Genomic DNA, 26,351 nt, shown 5'->3' with positions numbered 1-26,351 from the left:
TTGAGTATTCTATTGCAGTTTCCACTGACTGTTCTATTAGTTAGTATCAATTTTCATGGAATTATAAGCTCCATAATTTGAAATATCCACCTAATATGCTAGCATAGCACTCCAGCCTATTATGCTGACATATTTGACGTGTGCACATTATGCTAGCCTGTCTTTGGAAGGCTGCACCTTTTTACAGCTTTGTCCTTTTAGATTTATAAATATAATAATAAATTACCACAGCACTATCACAATCAATAACAACAGCATTATATACCTGCAAACAGATTCTGAACCAAAATGTCAAATTAATAACACAATAGTATCAATCAAGCCAAGGAGTCCATATACCATTAAAATTTGAAGGTCTGGATTTAGGATCAAGAGGAGGATAAAGCTGTTTAATATGCGTAGAATTGTAATACTCTATTCTCTCCTTCAACTGTTTAACTATGTCAGGATGTCGGTCTGCAACATTATTCCTCTCATTAGGATCTTGTGTAATGTTGAATAACCATGTGTATGATGGATTGTGTGGTGGAACATCTATTGTTCCATTCAAGTAAACCCAGCCATCAGGACACATATCACTTGCTTTCCTTGCAGGCTTTAAACTACAGTTGGGTAACCCAACTATAAGTTTCCAGTCCCCAATCCGCATAGCAGCTTGGCCCATGAATCCTTTAAATGGGGGATTTAGATTGATCAGCAATTCTTTACGAGGGGTCTGACTGTTCGTTGTAATAGCCGGCCATACATTATATCCATCTAATTTCCATTTGTTTCTGTCAATCTCTAATCCAGCAATACCTGCTACTATTGTTGGTAGCCAGTCACTGACATGAATCAGCTGATCATTATCATAGTTCAGTTTTGGTAGCTTGGAACCCCATACAAATCCTGCACCACGAACACCTCCTTCAAATAGAGTACCCTTGTTACCTCTTAATGGCCAGTTGCTGCTTCCTTCTCCTGTTTGCCCACCATTATCTGTAGTGAACAAAATTATTGTATCATCTAACAAGTTTCTTTCTTGTAATTTCATTGTAATGTTAGCTATTCCTTCATCAGCTGCTCGTAACATCCCACAAAATATTCGACGCTTTTCATATGGTATAAGTCGGCATGCAGGATCATCAATGTAACTTTGAGGAGCTTGTAATGGAGCATGCACTGATTGAAAAGCAGTATAAATAAAGAGAGGCCCCTCTTCACTGTCATGTTTAGTAATGATTTGTTCAACAGCTTCAGTAAACAGGAAGGTATTGTAAGTTCCATTTTTATCAGTAACCGGTGTAGTATTGTTTCTGAAATCTAACCCGAAATAGTGTGGTGGGCCAAACGAGTGAGTAAAATAATCCTCTGCTCCGTCATAGTAACCATAAAAGGTATCAAATCCCCTGTATGTTGGAGTGTATTCCCATTTCATCATACCGAGGTGCCACTTGCCTATACAATGTGTAGAATAGCCACCTTTCTTTAACTCGTTAGCAATCGTCGTCTGATTCAATGGCAAACCAAACGGTCTTCCATTGTTGATCACATCCCTGTCTAATCCCATGTGATAAGGATAACGACCAGACATTATAGAAGATCTCGTAGGTGAACATACTCGTTGGACGTAATATTGCTGCAATCGGATTCCTTCGTTGGCAAACTTGTCAATGGTGGGTGTTTTAATCTCGGATCCTTTGTAGCTAAGATCGTGCCATCCCAGATCATCCATAACGAACATCAAGATGTTAGGTTTTGCTGCATAATTGCATTGCACAAAAAGATCGAAAAGGAAATAATAAACAACAATCTTTCCAGACATTTTAATAGAAGTCTAGCGCGTGACCGTGTCCATGTGACAAACTTAATAAAGTAGCCACGCCTCTATAGCAAATACTGGGCGCGCGCTCTCGGTATTCACGTGTTGACTCTTAGCAACACAAAAACATGTCATTCCGGTGGTACGTATGTGCTCTAATATCTCGTGTTGATTGCATGTATATAATACAGTGCAATGTAGTCAGGGGCGAAGGAGACACCTTTATTTAAGGGGCTGCTCAAGACACATAAGTCTTAAACTATGGAATTGTTTCCAAAAATATCTAGCAACTACTAATGATTTTAGTGTGTTAGAATTCTTTGTCAACATAAACTGTTTGCAATTCTGAAGCATTTGCCTCAAGGAGTGTTATAGGACCTTTGCTGTGTGTTGTCTGATCAATCTAAATACTTTTTATCTTTGCGATGTGTCTGTAGCTAGCTACAATTGGATCCAAAGAAGACACTGAAAAATAATGATGATATCAATAATTCTGCTGAATAGAGCCAGTTTTCTGATCTCTAAGCTCATGTCAATTTTTGGGCAAATTGACATCTGATCTATACACTTTAATATACACTGGCTGACATCGCTTGAGCATTTGTTAATTGTCTCTGTGACCGGGCCTGCGAAAACAGGGCATGTGGGCGCAAACTACATCCCATCACTGTATAGGTCATATCTCAGTACCAGAACACAAAACATTTGCATTCTGTAACTTGCATCATAAAACCAATTCAATTTGTACTAAGAGCTGAAAATTGCATTGCCATAGCATAATGGTACAAAACGTTATGAGGGATGAAAGTTTGAAAAAGTAGGCAAAAATCATGTGCCCACATGCCCTATTTTTGCAGACCCAGTCACAAATTACTTATATGTTCTGGTGAGTAATCTGCACGGCACTGCATTGGGCTAATTGATCATGCATGTTATGCATTAGCAATTACGTCCCAATGGGTTCTACATCTCAAAGAACGATATTATTTATTTACTGATTTGTTGTACGCATCATGAAGTAAAATTAGCTACTAGCTGGATTAATTAATACCGTAATGCAAAATGACCAGATGTTAACAAAATGGAGAAAGAGGCTTTCAAAATAAATTCCCTAAGGGAGAATATAATGCCTCCCCCCCCCCCCCCCTCCCCCCCCCTACTTTGGCATACTGCAGTTGAGTACAGTATCACATGAAAGTAGATAATCGCTGATTGAAAGATCATAATTAGATCAATGTGCAATGCTGAGACCTCCCTGTGCCCCCCTTGGATCCGCCACTGGAGAGGTGATTGTGTATCTCAAGATCTAGAGATAGCCATTTTCAAAAAAATTCCAGTACACTGTTCACGCTTTGATTAAAAAATGCTTTACAATCCTTCTTGTCTAAATTTTCTTTCTGGCAGTCATTTATAAAATCTAAGGCTTGCATGTACATAATTATATAGCTACATAGCTATTTTTATTATGTCCCTTCAAAAATTACTTCCAGATTCAATCTTGTCACAGCTATGTTGCAAAATTTTCCTAGGGACCAGAGTATGCGCTAGGCTCCATGCACTAGTGAGAAATCTCTACAGTCTGCCCTCTTCACGAGCCTTCTCTTCACTTTAAATTTGGACATTCATGGCCATACACAGCATAAAATACTTGGCTACTTCAAACATAAAAACGAATTTGTTTTAATTAACTATACTATTTGTAACATTCTCCTCCCCTGGTCTCAGCTTAGGGTTATAGTATGTACAAGTTGAACTGAATCCTGAAAAATAGCTAAAAATTAAAAGTTAATTTTTCTTAACAGAGTTAACATTTCAGCCAACCAGATGGTTATTGGTAACAGCAAAGGTGTCAACAACAGACACATATGGTTTGGCTCCATTACAAGTTCAGGAAAGGGATGTAATGGACACTGTACTTATATGGCTTCCCCATAGGAAATGTATTGTGGAAATTTTGATTGGCCGTAAATATTATGTCAGATGTTTGAACAAAAAGATTTGAAATAATTTTTAGCGGGTCAAGCAGTACTACAAATGAGCCAAATTTCAAGATTGTGTGTAATTGCATCCATGAGTTATTAAATGTTTTTGAGGATTTAGCTCAATGCGTAGATACTATAGTTGTAAAAATTGGTATTTTTAGCTACTGAATGTAACTGTATAATGGATTGTTGTTGATCTTGTTTCAATAGTTAAGACCTCCTTTGTGGACCCTGACATTGGAGATGTGTTTCTGCTTGCACCTGTGAACCCACCATAATTAACACCCTCCCTTCAAAGTTTTTGTATTTAGTGTTAGCTACTGAACACTGTGGTGAGAGTTTTGCAGCAACCTGATGGACCCCTATGAAAGCCCCACAAAAATGGACAATATAGCACCCCTGAAGGTGTTTAGAAGTACACTGTTTTTTTTTTACAGTGTTGACAGTACAATGACATAGTAATCGAATTCTCAACTACACCTTCAACTGGGTATACTGTTGCATCAGTAAGATAATACCTCCGCTTCAATTGTTCTCCCTTATATAGCTGCACATTTCCAGCTGCAGTTTTTTATTCACTTGTCACTATTGTATTGATTAGTGTACATTGTTTTAGGTGAAATTTTAACTCATTATGCTAAGATTCCACAACTGCCACATAACCGACAATTTTACCAATTAATGGTGAATGCTATATTAGAGTCAGTGAATACAGTCATCATTCGATTTTGTTACTATAATTATATAATTATACAGAACATTTCAAGAATGCTTTTAAGCAGAAATGCTTCGTACAGTGCTACACACCTTAGGGACTAATAAACACTGAATCAAGTCAATGTGTGAGATGTGTTGCTATGCAGTGGCAGTGTGGATATAGTTTACAATTGTATAGATTTAGATAAACAGCCATCTAACCGCTCAATACGCCAAAGCAAATAAAGTGATCATAAGCATAACTGCTACTGATTATGAGAAATAATTGTGAGGTACTGCACTCTATACTCTTGGCTTGTTGCATTCTGTACATTCAACAGACTTATATATTTTATTACAGGACACAGTAATCCTATAATAATTGTAGGCTTTGATGTTTAGAGTATTATCAGATACCTGCCCCGCACCATAGATGCCCTCACCAACTATATTTCCTTATTTATAACTACACGCATAGCTTGCTATACTGCTCCTCTAACTCCTCTTAAGAATACTATGGCTGCTCTATTAGAGTATCTCGATCTTGACTGCTCTATTAGAGTAGGAGTAAGAAGAGCTCTTTCAAAAAGGGGATTCCATGGAACCCTTTGAACCCCGCTGGATTCACCCCTGTAACAGTGGTGACACAGGTCAGACTAAATGACACTTATAACGATAAAAATAATTTGCACTTGTATGGTTAGGTAAGTTCATTAATCAAGATGCCTGCACACATCAATTAACTCAACACTCTCAACAGCATTACTCAATTTCAAAATATTTATTTTATTTAGGAAAATTTGTGACTCAATTTTGGAAAATCATCCTTTTGAGCACATGCAAAATTTGCAGGAATGGTAAAGCAACTGTTAAAGCCTTCTTGCTGTAAAGTTCACACCTAAAGCTTCTTTCTGATAGGAGATATGAATGATTTTATCAGACCATGTAATGATTTCACAATGTGTGGAATATCAATTAACTTAGTGATTTGTTCAGGTGATAGAATGCTTAAAACTAAGTATTTTGACAGTTTTACGTCTTATTTAATTGAAGAAAAGGACCACGAATACTTGAATTAACTAGCAAGAGTCTCTTTATACATATTTTTATACAGTAGGAATGGAATTACCTGTAAACAAACTGATTTGTCACCATTAACCACTCACATAATTCAATGCATTAATATGAAAAGTTACTTTGTAATGTATTAGACTGTAAATTGACCATATTTCTGGAACTTCAAGATATCAAGCTGAAATTTTGACACAAGATGGATAAACACCCAGTGCCTCATTTTGAGCTATAAAACAGACAATTGACCAATGTGCCAAAAAGGATGATTTTCCAAAATTGGGTACAATTTAGCACTGTACATAAGTACAGTGCTAAATTTAAAGTTTAAATTTAAAGTTTGTACATAAGTAATTACTGTGTATGAGTGTGTGTGTGTGTGCGTATACATGTATGTTGTGTGCAGGGTGTAGCTGAAGAACAGCTTTGGCTGATGCTGTCTCCCTGTTAAAATAACAATTGAAAAAAATTAACTCTCAGTATAGCTAACTATTAGTGATTTATGAAAAAGCAATTTTTAAAATTCTCTTCTAAGTAGGGACCCGCCAATTATGCTGGCATAATAATGAGCATAATAGGTGCCTGAAAGCTTTGAGCATAATTTAATATTAATAATAAATATATTGCTTTACAGAATTGTGGTACAGCTACACATACAGATAAACTTTGGCTTGCAAGGTACATACAATGCTGAGGGTCTACCAGGCACCAGCTTTGGTAGCCTATGTAGTTAACTAATATTTATCTAATTACAACTATCTATAATAAAGTTACAAATAACTAAATTGCTTGCATGGTGAAGGAGTCTTGGAACATTGAGAACAAGGACACAGGTAATAAAATCTACATGGAGTGTTGTCAAAATTGGCTAGAAAATGATTCCATAGAAAATTCTTCAGCTTTACTTTGATTAGTTCTAAAGATGGAGACAAGTCAATGATTGGCAGGGAACTCAGTCTGGGTAGACAATGAAACTATAAATTTATAATAGGGTTGGTGTGGGCTGTCTTGGGGCAGAGCTTGGTGCCAGCATATTTGTACCAGTAGTAATATTAATGTAGTTTAATATGTCAAATTTATCAGATGGATGTTTGATGGGTTTGATAAAGAATAAGATGTCAACAATTTCATAAGTGTACATTAATGGCAGTATACCACACTGAATTAACCTAGATCTGAGCATTATAGGTAAACATTTTGAGCAGTGGAGCATTGCATAATAGGTAAAATGTTGAACATACAGTGTAATAGGGAGGTTCCTTCTTCCAATAGAGCAATCTTTATTTTCAAGTATTAGGCCAATTAGCTACTTGTTTCTCATCCACAAAAAATGGATTTCCATGTGGGCAGGAGATCATTTTTCATTATTCATTATTAAAGAAATACTCCAAATCAACACGTTTGTTACTACAAAGGTTAGCTAAAGCCTTTTAAGAACTAGTACTTATGTTTTACCACCCTTTCTGAGGTGTAAGTGAGCTGTGCTGTGCTGTTAATATTTGCTGTGCTGTAAAATGATAGCCAGCCTTCTTAGCATCAAAATATGTATGCACGTGATTGATAACAGCAATAATAGATCAGAGGTGGTGTGGTAAAAACGGATGGGGGGGCTGCGGGCGGGGATGAGAAACAATTAATCAAGTTTGCCTGGCAGAATCAATTTTAAGATACATAGTCCAAGTCACTAGATGGCTGTCCAATTTAATTTTACTATTCTTTTTCTTTAATATGAGGAGTTCTGGAGATTAATCTGCAGATGTGGAAATACAATTGTATACAATAGGTGTCATATTGTATATTTGTGGTCACTTTATTGAGTTCACTGCTCAAATGCAGTTCTTTGAAATGATGTACATATAGTTTCCCTTTCTAATTATTAAAAGGAAGGACAAATATAATCCACAGTATGGCTTAAAGTTGCATGTATGTAAGTACACATGGAATTGGAACATATTGAATCAAACAATCAATGGAAAGTAATAGTTATCATTATGTTAATACATATATGAGATGGAGTTTTCACCAGGTTTCTTATCAGTATTGTTTAAATAGTTTTAAATAAATAAGATACTCAATGAAACAGTCATGTTGTATTATTTGCTGGTGATCCTTTTTTAGGGTAAATAACTGTTCTATTACAATATCTAGAGCATTTTTATCAAAGTTCTATAGTTTTATATACACTAGTGTGTGAAAAGTAATTTAAGATCAATACTGTTAGTAAAATGTGTAACGTTTCATTGGTTATCTTGAAGATCGTTAAATTATTCGGGAATTACTTATGATCTTTTCACTACCAATACTACTCCAGCCAGCATAATTTTGAGGGTAGTACGATACCAATTCTGTTAGAGAAACACCAAAATTTACTAAATGATGAATGATTGGTGGAATTAAGTGGCATATCAAAAAAGCATTTAAATGACTGAAATGATTATACTCTGATAGAATCCTTTAATGCTCTCAAACAGAGCAGTTAGAACATTCCATTGTAACAATCTGCTGCCAGTATCAATATAAGATTTGAACTGCACAAATTACCTCTTCTGAAACTTGTACATTTTATACCGTATCCCTGAGTCCCTGAATACGTTGATCTCATTGTCTATATAACTGTATGATTTAGTTAAGAGACGAATTGTACCAAAATTAGTAATCTCAATACTTTGTCCAATAGTGCATTAAATGAATTATTAGGTATAGGATAGGTATTAGGATACTCACAGTTCAGTTCAATAGTTATGCAAACAAGAAACTAAACAAGTTGGTAGCATGTGTAATAAAGTAGCATGGACAGCTGCTACAAGGTTACACTTTAGTCCATCTGAAACAAAGATACAGTAGTTATTTTCTAGCTTTGGTATAGCGATTATTGACAGGGATGGATTCATAGTGATGATCTTTTGAGCTGTCTTGGACACCAATTACTGAGTAGGCTGGATTCTTGTCCATATTAACATCAACAGTTATATCCATTAGCTCATATGCTGACTCTGCAGTTGTTTTAGATGCCAAGCTTCTAAACAGTGGTAAATTATAGTTATTACAAGACTTGTCATAAATCTCTTACTGTTTCTGTGATTGAAGTTGTATGATTTTCTTGTTTAGTTGAACATTCCACACAACCAATCCCACAATACATACTAAGGCAACCATCAGCAAAACTGTGACAATGGAAATGCCAGTTATTTGACCACCACAATCACAACTAGAGTCATCTTTATGCTGAGTATTTTCTGGAGAGAAATAATTATGTGGTGTATTATGCACAAACATACAGTATGCTAAAACGTCTAATGGTAAATTACCCTTTTATAAATCACCCTATCAACAAGCAAAAGTTAAATATTTATAAAAAGTATAATATTATACCTCCTTGCAAAAACTGGCCTGGCTTTGAAAGTAAGAGTAGCTGGCAAATGAAAAGGGCTGATATCTAGAGTGGACAAGAAGATACGTATATTACTGTACAAGTGATAATGTAATAACATTGGACCTGCATCATTGACTCATAATTCCTATAACACTCAAAAGCTGGTAATTTGGCCACCTTTTTCAATAGACAGTTTAGAGAACAAAGGCAGCCAAATTACTAGCCAAATTACTAGCCAAAATAATAGGAGTGCAGCATAGCTGAATGCAGAACACCAGTCAATGATTAATGTTAAAACTTGGTTATTGTATAAAATTTATTCTTTGCTACTTGATATATCAGCTTTCTCAGTTGCCAGTTCCTTGGGATTAGCTAAATTTTATTACAGTCAAACTGTTTTGCATTAAGCATTTTTATGAATCAAAATGTTCTTTGCTTGTTGTAGAGGATTTTTTGGATCCAAAGGACTCAGATCCTCAAGCTTCAGTTGAAATAGTCATGTATTGCTGATACCTACACTGTAACAGTTGGCTCAATAGTACTGGAGAGTTACTGAAAAGAGTAATGGAGGATCTTGCTACTAAGCTACACAGTAGATTAAGCTAAGGAGCATGATACAATACCTTGTTTCTATGGAGCTAGATTATTGAGAGTAGCGGCCTCTGCAGTGATTATTAGAGATGTGATGGCGCGTTCTGGTTGTTTAAGGGAACATGGCCCATTTCAATATTTAAAGTGCAGCTAGCTGCCCTACCTGAAAATGTTTGAGTTTCATGGGTACCCCCTGACAAAGAATTTTGTTAATTGACCACTACTTTGAAGTTTAACAGCCAAAGATTACACATTGTGTAGATAGACTTGGTACAGGGGCGGATCTAGGATTTCTAACGGGGGGTTTCCAGTCAGGTTAGTAGGACTCAGACAATGGTTTTAGTTTTAAATTTTAATAAAACTTGGTCTATTAATCCTCACTAATATCATCTCATGCCATCACCTTATAAGTGTTCTTGGAGCTTCTGCAATGCAGAAATACAATGGTGTCTTGTTTATCAAGTTTACCAGAGGGTATCAAGACACACGATAGTGTGCCCAAGAAGCCAGTGCACCACACTGTTGGTATATTGACAGGAAGAAAGAAAATGTCATTTTCACACCTTTGTATCTCGGTGATCCCTTATCCGATTGGAACCAAATTTCCTACAGAGTTGCCCACCTGCCGGAGGAGTTTACATACCAAATTGGAAGGAAATCACTACTGCCATTTTCGAGATACGAGCTGCCAAAGTTTAGATTTTTTTTCTTCATTTTTTTCTTCTTCATGTTTTCACACACTTGCAAAAATTGCTATAAAATACAAATGCATACTCCAATCGCCTTGAAATTTGACACACAGAAAGGGTGTCCAAAGGAGAATCCTAGCATCTAATTTGGTGAACATCCGATGAACGGTTCGGGAGTTATGACTGACTATTCGCGTAATACAAGATCGATTTGTTGTCGCACCTACAGGGTAAACCGCTTCATGAAATGAGTTGAAAATTGCTATGTAGATGGAGTAGCCATCGTAGGAGTGCCTTTTGGTGGTTTGAAAGGAATCACGAAAAAGACCATGGAGATATGACACAAAACCCAACCTGTGTCACAATTACACGATCGATTTTATGAATAAAAAAGTATTAGTTTTTACGCCTACTAGGCAAACTGCTTAGAGCAATGAGCTGAAAATCTGTGTATAGCTGGAATAATCTTCATAGAAAGTCCTTGCAGTAGTACAGAAGAATCGGATTACAAACCACTGAGTTATGATTCGAAAGCCAACTCCTTGTAGCAAATGCGAGATCGAGATACTCTAATAGAACAGTCACCCTAATAGAGCATTCAGCTAATTTATTTACTACATTATAGAATTCTATTACATTACAAGTTATTCTGTAGGGAGTTCAGCTGTAAACAGTTAATCTTATAGACAGTTTAGCAAGAAACAAGTCACCCTATAGAGAGTTTAGCTACAAATATATTGCTGTAGTGATTCAGAACATTACAAGTCACACTGAAGAGAGTTCAGCTACAAACAATTCACTCTGTAGAAGTTCTGCTACAAACAAGTCTTCATGCAGAGAGTTTAACAAACAAAATCCACCATGTAAAGACTTCAGCTTTACTAACAAGTTACTCTGTAGAGAGATCAGCTAGAAACAAGAGAGAGCTCAGCTAGAAACAAGAGAGAGCTCAGCTAGAAAATGTCACCTTGTAGAGAGTTCAGCTACAAACAAATCACACTGTAGAGAGATCAGATAGAAGAAGCCACCTTGTAGAGGGTTCAGCTTTGAAGTGATCACCCTAGAGAGAGTTCAGCTAGAAAAAATCACCCTGTAGAGAGTTCAGCTACAAAGAAACCATCCTGTAGAGTGATCAGCTAGAAACAAGTCACCTGTAGCGACATCAGGTACAAAGATACCATACTGTAGAGAGTTCAGCTACAAACAAATCACCTTGCAGAGTGTACAACTAGACACAAGTCACCTAGTAGAGAGATCAGCTACAAGAAGTTACATTGTAGAGAGATCAGCTAGAAGAAATCACCTTGCTGAGAGTTCAGCTACAAAGAAACCATCCTGTAGAGAGTTCAGTTACAAACAAATCACCCTGTAGAGAATTTAGCTACAACCACATCACCCTGCATAGAGTTTGGCTACAACAAAACCATCATGTAGAGAGTTCAGCTGCGAACAAATCACCCTGTAGAGAATTCAGTTATAAACAAATTGCCCTGTAGAGAGATCAGCTAGAAGAAGTCACCTTGTAGAGAGTTCAGCTACAAACAAATCACCCTGTAGAGAGTTCAGCTAGAAACAAGTCATCCTGTAGAGAGATCAGCTAGAAGGATCACCTTGTAGAGAGTCCACCTACAAAGTAACCATCATGTAGAGAGTTCAGCTGCGAACAAATCACCCTGTAGAGAATTCAGTTACAAACAAATCGCCATGTAGAAAGATCAGCTAGAAGAAGTCACCTTGTAGAGAGTTCAGCTACAAAAAACCACCCTGTAGAGAGTTCAGCTACAAACAAATCACCTTGTAGAGAGTTCAGCTATAAATAAGTCACCCTGTAGAGAGATCAACTACAAAGTAACCATCCTGTAGAGAGTTCAGCTACAAACAAGTTACCCTATAGGGAGTTTCAGCTACAGTTCAGTTATGTATAAGAAGTCACCTTATTACCTACAGTATGATTATCTTTCATTGTTAAATATACAAATATTTTTAATCAACCAAAAAACTGTACACAACATTTCTTCCTTTGTTCCACAATTCCTGCAGAAAAGAAAAAAAAAACAAGTTAGAAGGAAGCACCAAAGTTAGGTAAAGGTTGGCTTTGTGGCTTGCAATACAAAAAGAAGTGATATCTAAACCAAAACAGCCAAGCTGTAAAAAAAGAGTGTGCAGCCCCCAAAAAGGCCAGGATGAAGAAGATGTGAAATCCAAGGTGGTGGCCAAGAAATGGCTGTGATGGTAGATTAATGGCAAAAATTTTAATTACGACAATTCAGGTGAATTTGGTGCCAAATCCTAGTGGAAGAGGCAATACAAATTCACCTGAATTGTCGTAATTAAATTTTTTGCCATTAACCTACCATCACAGTCATTTCTTGGCCGCCACCTTGGATTTCACATCCTTTTTATCCTGGCCTTTTTGGGGGCCACACTCTTTTTTGACAACTTGGCTGTTTTGGTTTACATAATACTTATAGTACTTACATTCTTATCTAGCTACGTGTGGTAAGTATACAATCCATTCACACTCATTAAACTACAATTAAAAGATCAATGCCTTTCATATTCTGTATAACTAATCTTGTAGGAAAGTTAAAAGTAATAAGTAAAATATAATGGGATTTAATTTAGTGCTTAAAACTTCTTTTAATCTGAGTTAAAGCCTTCTTCCAATAAAATTACTGATGGAAGTCATTTGTTACAAACAAGCAAATGGTTTCACATGTAATGGTTTGAATTTATGAGTTACAAATATAATATTAAATTCATTTAGTGTTAGGCCATTGCACAGACAGTTTAGATGAATGCATAAAGTGGGTATGTCTGTATCAATAAAATAATTTTCATTATCTCATAGCTTCCTTTATAATATATAAAACTGCTAACTGACTTATACAGTAAGTGTTGTGTATTGTTTGTAGATTGTTGACATTCCAAGAATGTAACAGTAATTGCAAATGCAGTATTTCACAATAATACTATGATGAATGGTTGACTTTGACAATAACCTTGTAACGTCACACTATTGTTAGTGTGGTTAATATGGTCTGAATACTACTCTTGTAAATTAATATTACACTTGTGTTAATGTATATTGTGACCACTACTGTTTGTAGTCCTAATAAAGCTACAGTAGCTCAAAGGCTTGCATGGTTTACGTATCTTGGTTGATACATACAAGCACGTTTTTGGCTACATTATTATTTAGGACGCAGTGGTAAAAGGAATTTGGAAATATGGTTAGTTCTCTGGTTCAAATCCACACAGATTTTAAGACTGTTCTAATAGAGTAGTTTGATCATGCTTGATACGTATGTTTCAATAAGTTCAGCACTGAGTTCTTCCAACCAAGCCACACAGAGTATGTTTCACTTACATGCACCGTTGGGTGTTTCACAATGATTTACAACATTATTAAACAGTACAGTTACACTATTTAATAGGGTTCCCCTAAAATTAAAATGAGGAGAAAACATCCTGACCACCTGGCAGACTCCTGTTAGCGTTCGAATGTTAATCGGATGGTTGCAGGTTCGAGGCCAGGTCTAGTCATGGATTTTTCTCTCCTTTCTCCACCTTTTCACATACTTTCTGTAACAACTTTAGACAGGCTGTAGGACCAGGTGTCCTACAGACCTTCAGCACTTGTGCTGTAAAGCTTTAATAAGTAAATAGATAAATAAAAGCGATGCATACCATCAAAAAGCTAAAAACCATCATGGAAATATGATACATGGTGAATATCACTTTATGGAATAGTCTTACTCCATTCTGTATCAATTACAGCATTAAAAAATTATAAAAAAACAAGAAAAGGCTAACAGGCATCCAGATATTAAATTTTTTAAATGCCATAACTCGAAATTCTGTCTGCCAGCCTGTCTGCCTGACCACAGTTGCAAGGCTAAAGGTGAAACAAAGCAGCGTACAGCCACCATTTTACGCTACAGTAACAAACTCACTTGTAGGATGTGCCTTCTGTAGTTCTAACAAAATAATGTCTACCTTCTGTGCTTTTCCATTTCTCTTATCTTAAGTTAAATGGTTGTCTATTTTTCTCCATGGAAACCATACTAAGGCATTAATTTTTTTGCATTGACATTTCCTTGAATGAGCACATTTACATGCCACGGAACTATTAGCAGACTGAAGCATCAGGTATCAGTTAAGCTGCACTTTTAAAACACTGCCACACTACCTTAAGTGATCAGATTGCACCATGACAACTATCTACATAGTTCGGTAGGAAAACAATGTATTGTGTCATGCCCACTAGCTTGATCTACTGTGCAGTTAAGTGGCAATATCAAGATACTAACACAGCAGTCACAGCCATATGTGTACATAACTTTATAGCTACTCTCTAATAAAAAAGTTATTAAACAAGTTAGTGCAATAAATTATTAATTTAAAATTGAAGTAGGATTCTACTGATAAAAGTATTGAAACAGATAATGGCATATAGCTATGAGGGAAAATCCCTCAATAGGGTGTACTGGAACACCCTAGTGAACTCCTTATAACATTGGATTTTAAGGGATAAGCATTTCATGAAGTATCAGTAATTTATTGTTCAATTTATCTTTGTAATACTTCTAAACCAACTCTATAGTTCTTGGTATGAAAAACAGAAAACTCTCTTTGATATTTATTTTGTTTATTGTGTAGGAATGCATTATAGCTACTGTACTATAATTCAATATGTCATTTACTGGATAGGTACTGAAATTGTTCAGTTATAAACTAGTTTACAGATCTTCATGTAATAAGGGAACAGAAAAAATAACCATTGAGGTCATCTGTTAATGTACTACTACTATTGTTTCTATTGTGTTATTTATATAGAATATATATGCTTTGCTTACGGTCATTGTCTAGTATTGTTATTGTAGCACTACCAGCATTACCAACAGTAACACCATCAGGAAATGAGTCATCCATCATTATAAAAAGCATATAACTTTCATTATTTTCCAATACATCATCATCATTTATTGTAACATCAAATAAAATACTGGTCATTCCAGCAGAAAATGTGACGTTGTATGGTCCAGAATCATAATCAACACCTCCTCCTGTAACATGTAACTAATGTAGCATGTTATGCATAATAAATATATAGTTACACTCACCAATAGCTGATTCATCAGTGGTGAACACTTGTACAGTTAAAGGATTTCGGTAGGGTCCACTAAGAACCAGTACAGGCTGTGCTGGCCCACAACCTTCATTAACATTGTAAGTTGACTGGTTGAAGGTGACAGTTACTATGAGCGTATTATCACCACTAAAAGAGTCAGTATCAGTGGGAAATGCAGCGACTACAGGTGTGAAAAGGTATGTACGCAGGAGCTGAATAATAATTGTGCTTGAATATTTGCAAATTTCCTTTACTTCATCATCAATTTACTGTGAGGAACATTATTCAATAAGTTTGGGAATGAAGTTCCATGCATTTTATATGATCATGGCTAACATTGGAACTTGCCTAACATGCAGGACCATGCAACATGTATACACTTAGATTTTAACCATGAAACTGCCATGGCTGCCCTATGGCAGCATACACAGAATATCCTTGCTATGAACTGTATTTTTACTTCATAACAAGATGGGCTAGCACTGAAATTGACAAACCATAGAAGTTCCATTTTTGAGATAAATGCATAGATTCTTTCCAAACTAGTATATCTTATGCAATTGCAAAAAGTTTCTCTGTAGTTATTACTGTAAGTTTAATGGAACTGTTTGCAATCACAAAATCCATACCATTATTAAGCACAATAAACTACATCTCAATTGCCTAAACCCCGGTTATCAGTACTTTCTTCAGTATCAGTTGGTCTTGTGTATAATGCAGTGAGTTAATTTTGCAATACATGCATGGGTGTCCTACCTTATGTACATGTGTGGGATTCTTCCCAAACTAGTGCATGTTATGTATTTGTACAAAGTGTTACTTTCTAGAATACACAAATTTTATTGTTTCAAGTTGAAAAGTACAGATAACAAAGAATTTATAAACAAGTAAGTCGACTCTCAAGTGCTTTACAGTACCTCACTTAAATTAGATTTGTTGATAGTCATTTAATTTATTGATTTATCAGCCAGATGGATAGCTCAATATTTATTACAGCCATTGTTGCTAATTAAAATTCATGATCCACTCTACAGCCACATACAAGAGGTATGAATACTATAGAAAAAGTTAATATTTGTAAACTATGAGCATGAATACAGCAAAGAATAAGTGGGTAATGTGTATGGCCAGATATTACAAAACTGTTCCAAATCGCACATCAGGCAAAATCAAGCTAACACCACCAGTGGATAGCTACACTATTATACTACAACTTTGACCTGCAGTTCCACTCAAACTACTCAAGGCTGGTTTTAACAGACGTCTTTTCTGGGTGGTGTGGAGAGCTCAAATGGTGGTTTCAGGCCTTGTGAAGGGCAAGAATCAGTGGTTTACTGGTGGATAACCTGATAATGTTGGCCAAACATTTTTCTGTTGACTTTGCTGCATATCAGCCACTATAATGCCAGCACAGCCCTGTAATCTCATAATTATTTGGACTTCAATTGAGGTCTACTTCCATTTTGAAGTCTCCACTCCATCCTTCCCTTTGTGAGTACTCGTGATACTAATTTGCTCATTCAACTGACCAGATTTTCTATCTTATTTGATGGGAAACTCTACAAGCAGCTATACAAGCACTCTGGAAGGCAATAGTTTGATGCACTTCTTGTGTGAATTTCATACGTAAACTAGTTACAGTATCCTTGACAAGTTATGCTGACTTAAAAACTATTTATCTCGAAATTTCTAATGCTCAATTTTAAATGTTTTCCCAAAATTCAGTCACATAATATACCTAAATGTATAGTAAAAATGTGACCAGGTCTGCAAAAAAAGGGCATGTGGGCACAAACTACATAAAGTCACACCAAGGGTCATATCTCAGTATTGGAACAGAATATTTGCATTCTGCAACATGCATCATAAAGTCAATTAAATTCCTAGTACAGGCTAAGAATTTCATTTCCATAGCATATAGGTATGACAAGTTATGGGTCAAGGAAGTTTTTAAAAGCAGGCAAAAATCATGTGCCCACATGCCCGGTTTTTGCAGGCCCTGTCACATAAACAAACTTTATATTTATGTTGTTCAAAAATGAGCAAAGAGAATTCCTACTTTGGTGGTGTTGAATGAATTTTACTCATTTAACAACTAATATGCTAAATGTAGTTTACATGTATACCTACGCATGTATCAACTTTTTTCACTTCAACTATTGAACCATTTTTTTCAGCAGATCTGCTTGGGCTATGCATGGAAGGTAATCACACAGCCACCCCAGTATATTTTTTACTGTTAAAGGGATCATTTCTCCCTTATTGTACACTTTAATTCAATGGACCAGTACAGCTATTTATTTTATTATTTATTTACTAGGACCGGGTCACATACAACCAAGTACAAAAACCAACGTGACAACCTACCCATTGAGCATGTATAAACAATACCATAGCCAGCACTCAGAGCAGTGGGTGTGCCGGCAGAAATGATACACATGCATACACAGGAAAGAGTTTAACTGACGTCAGGAAATCACAATACTAAAATCTAGCTTACATAAAGAACGAGTAAACTATATTGACATTAAGTGGTTTGTTTATACAGAGGAGACTCAATCAAAAAGTAAGCTACTATGCACAACAGGGTGGTGAAGGCTAGCACAATCAACATAATATTATCCCAATACGGCACAGACTAAAGGAAACCGGTAGCTAAGTGCCAGTACATCAGTGGTGTGGCTGATGTGAACACACTATGTGCACACACAACATTCATGACATACTGGAGATACACATTAGTAGTAGTGTATGCACCAATGTATTATTGGCAACAGTGACGGTAGAAAATCTATTTATTAGCAAGCCAGGTGAAGGATGAAGCTGTCCTGCAGCAACTTGGGACTCACTGTTCCACCTGGAAACACTTGTAAAACAAAGAGACACCAGTCATGAATGACCACAATAAACTCTGTTGAATTACAGGCCACTGGTATGTACCAGCAGTGTAGCATTGGTGCAGTGATCACAGTCTATAATATTATGCATACACATTATTGTATATGCAACAATGCATCTTAACCACAGAAAATAATTCCAGCTAGCAAGCCAGGAGAAGTATAAAGCACAGTGAAAATGTACAAAACATTGAACAAAGTACATGTACCTACTTTGCAACCAACCCATTGGACATGTAGCTATAAACAGTGCCATAGCCAGCACTCAGAGCAGTGTGTGTGTGCCTATGGAATTGATACGTATGCATACGTACACAGGCAAGGGAGTTTTAACTTGCATCAGAAAATCACAATACTAAAAATAATTAATGCAATTAACTTGACAAAAAACAAACAAAAAAAACAAAAACAAGTTAAGTTAGCTATAGTGGTATTAATTGATTTGTGTACGTTGTAGGTGTGATGTGTCTCAGAAGATGAGTCAGCAATGAAGTGATACAACAAGGTGGTGAAGTTAACTAGCTAAAATCAATTTGGCTGGACAGAGTTGTTGTACAGTTTAATGATGACGATCCTACAAAAAAAGGTTGTAACTGCTAGAGTTGTACCAATAATCAGATCAGTAATTAGTAGAAGCCAATAATTAGCTGTTTTACCATAATCAGAAATCAGTTGTAATGGGCTGTGACCAGCAGATTATTAGTCTATTCAGCTTCAGCAGTTGGAGTACCACTGGAGGACTAGTCTCAAAGGCTCTGGTATGTACTTGGGTAATTTGTTTATATTTTGTGGTAACCACAAAGATAAACAGTGATGGTTCAGGCCCTAGCCCACTTATCTGACTAGCAACTTTGATTGAGATAAGTGTACAATTTCACAGAATTGGTTTTACTAGCTCTACTTTTAATGGAGTGTGCACAAGTATAATTGTAGAGACCTACAATCGGGTATCGGTTAACTATCGGTAAAACAGGGTAAAAATATATCGGATATCCTAAAAAGTGGGAATTGGTACAACTCCAGTAACTACCAAATGCAGCTGATCATAACCAGTTTCTGGCATGGAGTACAAGTGTAGCATATACAGCTGTACCACAGTGATAAAATATAAGTTTTTCCTATTTCCACAACTATACATGGTCACTTTGACATCGACCAATCTACACTTTCAGCCAGCAACTTTTACCATCACTAGGGGTAATTGTTTAAACCTTTCAGTAACCAGATTTGACAAAACCAGGCTTCCACACACATCCAATTTTTTCCAACTTTAATTGCATGTAACTTGACCACTCAATATGCTATCGAACTACAATTTTCACAAATTAACAAGTCGAAATTTGAAGTGATAGCTTACATGTACTTCTACATTGAGTTATGGTCCTTTAACCTTGCAAATCTGAATGTGTTTGTCTGGTATTGTCAAATCCGCTCAAATTACCTTAACAGTTTTATCAGAATGGAACTACTGTAGAATGATTTGTTGTGAACACTGAATCTTCAAATACTGTACTCAAGAATATGATAAATGATCACTAGCTAGCTGGCTTAATACCATGTGGTATAATGGCCGTTTGTAATTACACACATGCACATTTCATGTATCATTATAATGTCATTACTAATAATACTAGCCACTCAGACTAGTAAACAAAAGCAAATAGCTTTACCAATGGTGCAAACAGCTAATAAATAAGGAAATGTTAGCTATCTGAATTGAAATGCCGAATCTTTAAACACTTTTATTTTTTTCAATATGACACATGATCTCTAGCTGGTTTAATATCATGTAGCTATAATTCTTGTCAGTGATTACACACTACACATGTTTTATGTAGGGGCTTTCCCTTTACATTCAACCTGAGCCACTCAGACTAGTTCGTTACATCTAAATAACCGCGAATAATTTTTTTACCATGGCAATGATAACCAAATATGGAAATATTAGTTATGGACCAGTATATTACACCTGCAAATTCTTACAATGAAAACGGTTAATCTTTTGACGGTATAACAATCAGCGATGGTTCACGAATTAATAGTGTGAAGAAACCTGTCCGGTGTGTACCCGGTCATCAGTCCCAGCAGTCACCTCAACCGACTTCTTTCTCAATAGCTATAACCTCTAGCCTGTCTCGGACTAATGCTCGCCACTTTTCAGCCTTTTTATCCATTGCACGCCACTCCACCAATCTCAGACAAACGGCGCTCATGACTGCTGCTTCGTTATTAAATAAATTTTTGTTATTATAGCTACGCTTGCAGGGTAGCTAGCTAAGCTACGTAACTATTAGTAATTATGGGTTAATTAAGTTATCAGTCATCGATACACGCACGAGTACAATATAACAGTGTACCTGCACTGATTAGGAGAAGTACAATGTTCCAAGACAGAAACGGTGTGAACATCTTCATGATCGCGATGTTTAGAGTGGATATCCTTAAACACGTGCCTCACGTGAGTGGCCTAGACGTCTAGTCGAAAGAATTCTATGTTGTGCTTTGCTGCTTTTTCTGCAAGTCCAGTGACCAGTCTTGCAGTCATACTTGAAAAAAAATTATTTGCTGTGCTTTTACCACTGGTGTCAAAAGCCCCCAAAATTATTTCAAATGATACAAATGTACAAGAATCATTCTACTCATTAGGCCACTAGCTAGAATGATTTTCTGTTTTTCATAATGATTATGATTACGATTATATACTAGGTCGAGACAGCATAGCTGATAATTGATGATAAAATCAATGGTTTGACCAATATTAGAATACAGAAATGTAATTTGGGGACCACATTATGTATTAGATCAACGTAAACTTGAGGGTGTGCAATGGCGTGCTACAAAACTAGTACCATCTTTAGGAGACATGTCTTACATAGATCGACTGACATCAATGAATTTACCATCTCTTTTTGTACAGGCACAGATGTGGTGACTTAATATTTCTTTTCAAGAGGTAGTGTCTAATCACTGGACTGGAATACTGGAAAGGACTTCTGGACTGAGATTTTTTTGGTTTCACACATATTTAAAGGGTGGGGTACTGTGCATGTGACAAGATTTCATCACTGAGTGGTGTATATATGCTACTTTAATCCTAAAATGTAGCTGTGATAAGCCAAATGGGTTCAATTAAATGCATTCTAATCACTGTTTGGCACTATCTACTTTACTGTATAGCAGATACTGACATGTAGGTATACCCAAAAACGTTTCTCTCACTGTTAGACACATGTGATTTATTGTGATGCAATTTTCTATAGCATATAGTGTGTATGAATGCACAAACTAAACCCCATTGCACAACTGGTTATATTTCATTAGTGAAATGAAATGTCTACATTCTGTTAATTGTAATACAGTGCCAATTAGCTGCTAATAGTAGTAGAAAATTGCATGGTCATAGCACAATGGCACACAGCATGTACAAGTTTTAAAAGTGGGTAAATTTAATGTGCCCCCATTACACAGAATAGTTACCAATTCACAATATACATATGTTATAGAAAGTTGTATCACAATAATCACGTGTGCCTAACAGTGAGAGAAACATTTTTGGTCATACCTACATGTCAGTATCTGCTACACAGTAGAGTAGACACTGTCAAGCAGTGAATAGAATACATTGAACCAATTTGGCTTATCACAGCATCTTTTTAGAATCACATTCACAACTTAGTGCTGAATGTTGTCACAAGTCACCCAAGATTGTGAAAAATGTGTAAAACTAAAAATATCAGTCCAGTAGTCCATTCCAGTATTCCAGTCCAGTAGTCCAGTCCAGTAGTCCAGTGATTAGACACTACCTTTATAAAATGTTGAATGGCTACTTCAATTTGGATCACTCCAACTTTTTCACTCTTTCCCACAATACACTAACTAGATGTCATGCATATAAATTACTTAAGCCTCCTGCTGACCATTAATGATGGGTCAACTATTCTGGCACTAGAGTAATTAATGACTGGAACAATCTTACAAGTGATATTGTAGGAAATTCTTCATTAAATAATTTTAAATCAGCTATAGATAATTACTTTTATGACTATAGATTTATGTTAATGTAATAATTTTATTCATAGTTAATTTTTGTCTATTGCATTTAATTTATATATGTGTATGTATGTAATTTAATGGGTGTACAGGCTTCTAAGCCTCAACCCAAATCACATCATAATTTTGGGTAATTACAATTAAGTGAAAAACATTAAATATACATGCATACCATAAAATTGTTTGCCCTTTGATGAAAAGGTGGTTGATGAAAATCTCTGTGGATTGCTCTTCAAGAATATTGTCAGGTAATTGTTTGATTCTCTTAAAGTATTGGAAAATAAGCTCTTCTGGTACATTACAGTGGAGCTGATAAATCGATGTTGATGAAGCTGTCTGGTTGGATACTGTGTTGGTAAGAAATATGATGGTCATGCACAGATGGTGGGTTATAAACAATTTGTAGAATTGGCTTACTCCATTAATATGTCATCCCTCTTATAGGCTAGGGTTGGCCATTTAAGATACAGTATCTGTCACACTACTAAAATAACTATAATCAAAAATAACCAATCTTCCTGCACATCATTGGTTTTTTTCGATGTCATATAAGTATTCATGATAGGGGTCCCAGACACAAGCTGCATAGTCTAAAAATGGTCATAATGGTAAGGTAGGCATTTTCTTTAACATTTCATCAGTGCCTGCATGTATTTTCACTGCCGCACATATTTCTCAAGATTTAACCATTATTAATTTTGATCTGATTAATGATGAAGCATTGATGATGTGCAGTTCAGTTTTGGAGATTGCTACACTCATACAGTAGCTACACCATGAATTTTAGCCAAGAAAAGTGAAAGATTTTAGTGTAGTTAACTTTCTGACGTTAATGTTTGCGGGTTCTTATGAGTAAGAAGTTAAACCTCTAGTTGAACTCAGTGAACCTTCATGAAGGATGGCTACCAGTATACATGTACATAGCTACACTGATATGAAGTGGACCAAAACCTTGTGGATGTTACATACTTACAGTTTATTTATCTGAAATGCTAAGCTAAATGGTGGATTTAGTTGAAGTGCAGTTTGTATATGGATAGTCTAGGATTAAAGATGACATGATACTGATGATAGCTACTTGAGCAACACCATTATTATTATTTTTTGTTTTAGCGTGAAGGAAAATGAGATCAAGAACGAGTCTGAGATTATTCCCGACAGATTGAGATGTTGTTCCTCGCCAGTATTCACTGCTAATATTATAGCTACAGTTTGCTAATTATATCAACTGTATTATTAATGTTACCATTAAAAGAAAATGGTGAATGTCTACAGAACATTCTATCAAAGTTTTCACTATTCTGCACCTTATGAAATACATGCATAGTAGTAGTAGTAGTAGTTACTGAAATCTAATGTTGATTTGAAGTATTGTTCCACTGTTATATACAAAGGTTGCTGATTACAATTTGTAATCTGAGAATTTAAGGAAATGGATAATTGACGGCAATGACATGGTGGTATGAGATTTTGGGATTAGTTTTATGTCTAAATCTGTATGGCCTTTAAGATGATTTTTATGTATTTTTTGTTGTTGCCCTTGGTGACTGTTTTATTCTGATCATGTCTGCTATATGTTTGCCTTTTTGTCAGTGTATAATGAGCAACAATGGCTAACTTATCTACAGATCATTTTCAATAAAATAATAAGCAGTTTACTATGTATGAGTGACAAAAGTCATACTTATAATTTAATAAAGTTTTGTCAGACTGGGTCAATTATGTTTATTTTATAGTTATGATAAAAAAAGTCAGAGTACAAGCGTGGAGTGACAATACATCAGAAAGTCATTGTAAAATCTTTAATAGAAAATTAATTCATTGAACCACTTTGAATGAAATTAAAATAAATTGATCATTTCAATTCAGAAATAATTATTGATCTCTATTGTCATAATTTTATTTTGAATACCTATGAGACACATTATAAAATATTGCAATATGTCAGTTTAGAATTTTAAAAAAAAGTTGTTTATGGAAGTAAATAAACTGTATAAATTCGTAAACTTCTTCAAAAGTCATGTTCTCGGTTATGAAATCAACACATAACCACTGCAATGGTGATGTTTGTTTGTGTATATTTTAATGTTATTTAAAGTTAGCTAACATCATTGACTCATTGTATACAGTCACTACCATCTTTCCTATAGCCACCACATTTATTTATTTTATTGAAGGCTGTATTTCTTGCTGTTTGTGGTAATAGTTTGGCTGTGTTCTATGCAAGCTGAGAAACCTCAACTTTGTGATATTCTGTCCTAGTTTAAGGCTATACAGTACAATAATTAATAGTTATACCATGTTATCTGTAGTGGACTACAACCATTTTATTCATGTAAAAGCATTAATCCAATACAAGTATATCCCTAGACATGTTGTGCCCCATACAGGAATCCACATACACTTAAGCATGTATGTATTTTTAATTAGATTAGCTTGCTGTGAAGTGCACAAATTCCAGTCTAGGGGCCAAATCAGAGTTCATCCCTCACAAATTTAACTATGTACTTGCTATAGGAAAAGCAAGTATAGTACTTCCTCTTACACTTTTAATATATCCATTAAGCAGGGACGGATCTAGGATTTCAGAAGGGGGGGGGGGTGCTAACATGGACATTTATATAGCTAACTATGTGGCAAGAAGTTGATCATGATACAACTAGTATGCAAAGCACACCCAGCATACAAAGTGCATGCTCTATCTAGGAGGGTCTGGGGGCATGCCCCCACAGGAAAATTTTGCAAATTGGCCTACTGAGATTGAATTTGGTAGTAATTTTGAGTGAAAAATATATCACTTTGTTTATGTGATACCATTATTCCCCTACAGTTTGTTAATATAACTATAAAGAGCACAGCCAGTAGCTAAAATTCAATCTCAGACTAACATCTTAAAAAACTAATAGTGGAAGCATATGGGTATCAGCTGCACATGATCAAATTTAGTGTTTTGAAGTATTATAGTATAATTTACAGTCTCATGGCTCAGACTACACTAGCTGTCCAAATTAACAGTAGTCTAAGAGATGAGTGGAGATAGCAAGTAGACTCACCAGTGTGTGGAGTGCATGTGCACTCAGCATGTATAGAATTCTCCAGCTAGGCGACTCTGGTGGCATACTTAGGCATGAGGCTATTATGCTCCAAAAATTTAGCATTATGCTTTTGAGCAGTGCTCAAAAAATCACCTATTATGCTTTTGAGAATTGCCCATTATTCCCAAAATTATGCCACCATAATTGGCCAATAATGTCAGTTTATTGCTGTATCAGACCATTTTGATTGATGTTTAAACTTTAAATAGTCTTGAATTCTTTAGCTGGTTGCTGTATTAGAGTATTTCATTTCAATGTGGTTGCTTTATTAGAGTAAATAATATTCAGTGACTGTTCTATTAGAGTTTCTGACTGCTCTATTAGAGTATCTTGATCTTTTAACGCCCCGGGATTGTGCAATCTGCAGATTTTCCTACTGGTAAAGCTTTACAATGACGTCAAAATGCTAGCATAATTCCTGATTCCCACACATACCTATTATTCCCGAAATTATGCTGGCATAATCGCCGCATCCCTAGGCATACTCCCCTGGAGATTTTTGGAAAATTGGTATCACAAGATTGAATCTAGAATCTATTTTTAATCAAATGTGGGTACAAGATGAGGTCAGTTGGAAGTAATTTTAGTTGAAAAACATAATTACACAATGTTTCTTGTTATTGGATTTTAAGAAACTCTTTATAATAGTGGCTTGTCAAAGAGAATAGAGAGTGTATAGTTAATTGAATGTAAGGTCAAGAAGAATATTTAAAACACAGGTTTGAATCTACACTTAAAGTAGAGCTTCAAGGGATTTGATAGTGCAAACTCCAGAAGTTGGTATAAATGTAGCATGGGATTTGATCAAGTAAGGGGAAAAAAACAGCTCTCAGATGTTGCAGCCTTGTGAACTTTATAAATGCTATGATATTCACTATTTAATACCATACCTGTTTTACTGCCCATACAAAAGTCTCAATAGTAGCAGTGAAATTTATCCCGTATTTCACTGGTAGCAGTGAAAAAGTTGTA

At 35.7% G+C, this 26,351-nt stretch overlaps 1 protein-coding gene and 1 pseudogene across 1 annotated transcript; both read right to left on the bottom strand.

Moving 5' to 3' along the window:
• Window positions 1-231: 231 nt before the first annotated feature.
• On the bottom strand, window positions 232-1,822 carry LOC136242973 (arylsulfatase B pseudogene; annotated as a pseudogene).
• A 6,326-nt stretch (window positions 1,823-8,148) lies between these two features.
• LOC136242964 (uncharacterized) lies at window positions 8,149-20,705 on the bottom strand. The gene is made up of 5 exons (XM_066034471.1): window positions 20,592-20,705; window positions 15,330-15,518; window positions 15,063-15,272; window positions 8,621-8,786; window positions 8,149-8,569 (listed from the first exon to the last, which is right to left on the bottom strand). The coding sequence occupies exons 1-5, from the start codon at window positions 20,647-20,649 to the stop codon at window positions 8,395-8,397; spliced, it is 798 nt and encodes a 265-aa protein (XP_065890543.1). The 5' UTR covers window positions 20,650-20,705; the 3' UTR covers window positions 8,149-8,394.
• Window positions 20,706-26,351: the final 5,646 nt, after the last annotated feature.

The sequence above is a fragment of the Dysidea avara genome, chromosome 2, assembly GCF_963678975.1.
Source record: "Dysidea avara chromosome 2, odDysAvar1.4, whole genome shotgun sequence".
Taxonomy (NCBI): Eukaryota; Metazoa; Porifera; class Demospongiae; order Dictyoceratida; family Dysideidae; genus Dysidea; species Dysidea avara.
Note: the sequence above shows the minus strand (reverse complement) of the source record. Positions and strands in the feature narration are given on the sequence as shown.

What these genes read in the sequence shown, in the direction of transcription:
- LOC136242964 (XM_066034471.1), bottom strand. Translation starts at nt 20,649, where the DNA reads ATGAAGATGTTCACACCGTTTCTGTCTTGGAACATTGTACTTCTCCTA. An exon ending in ACTTCTCCTAATCAGTGCAG is followed by an intron (nt 15,519 to 20,591) that starts GTACACTGTTAT and finishes TCACACCTGTAG; the next exon opens with TCGCTGCATTTCCCACTGAT. An exon ending in CACTGATGAATCAGCTATTG is followed by an intron (nt 15,273 to 15,329) that starts GTGAGTGTAACT and finishes TACATGTTACAG; the next exon opens with GAGGAGGTGTTGATTATGAT.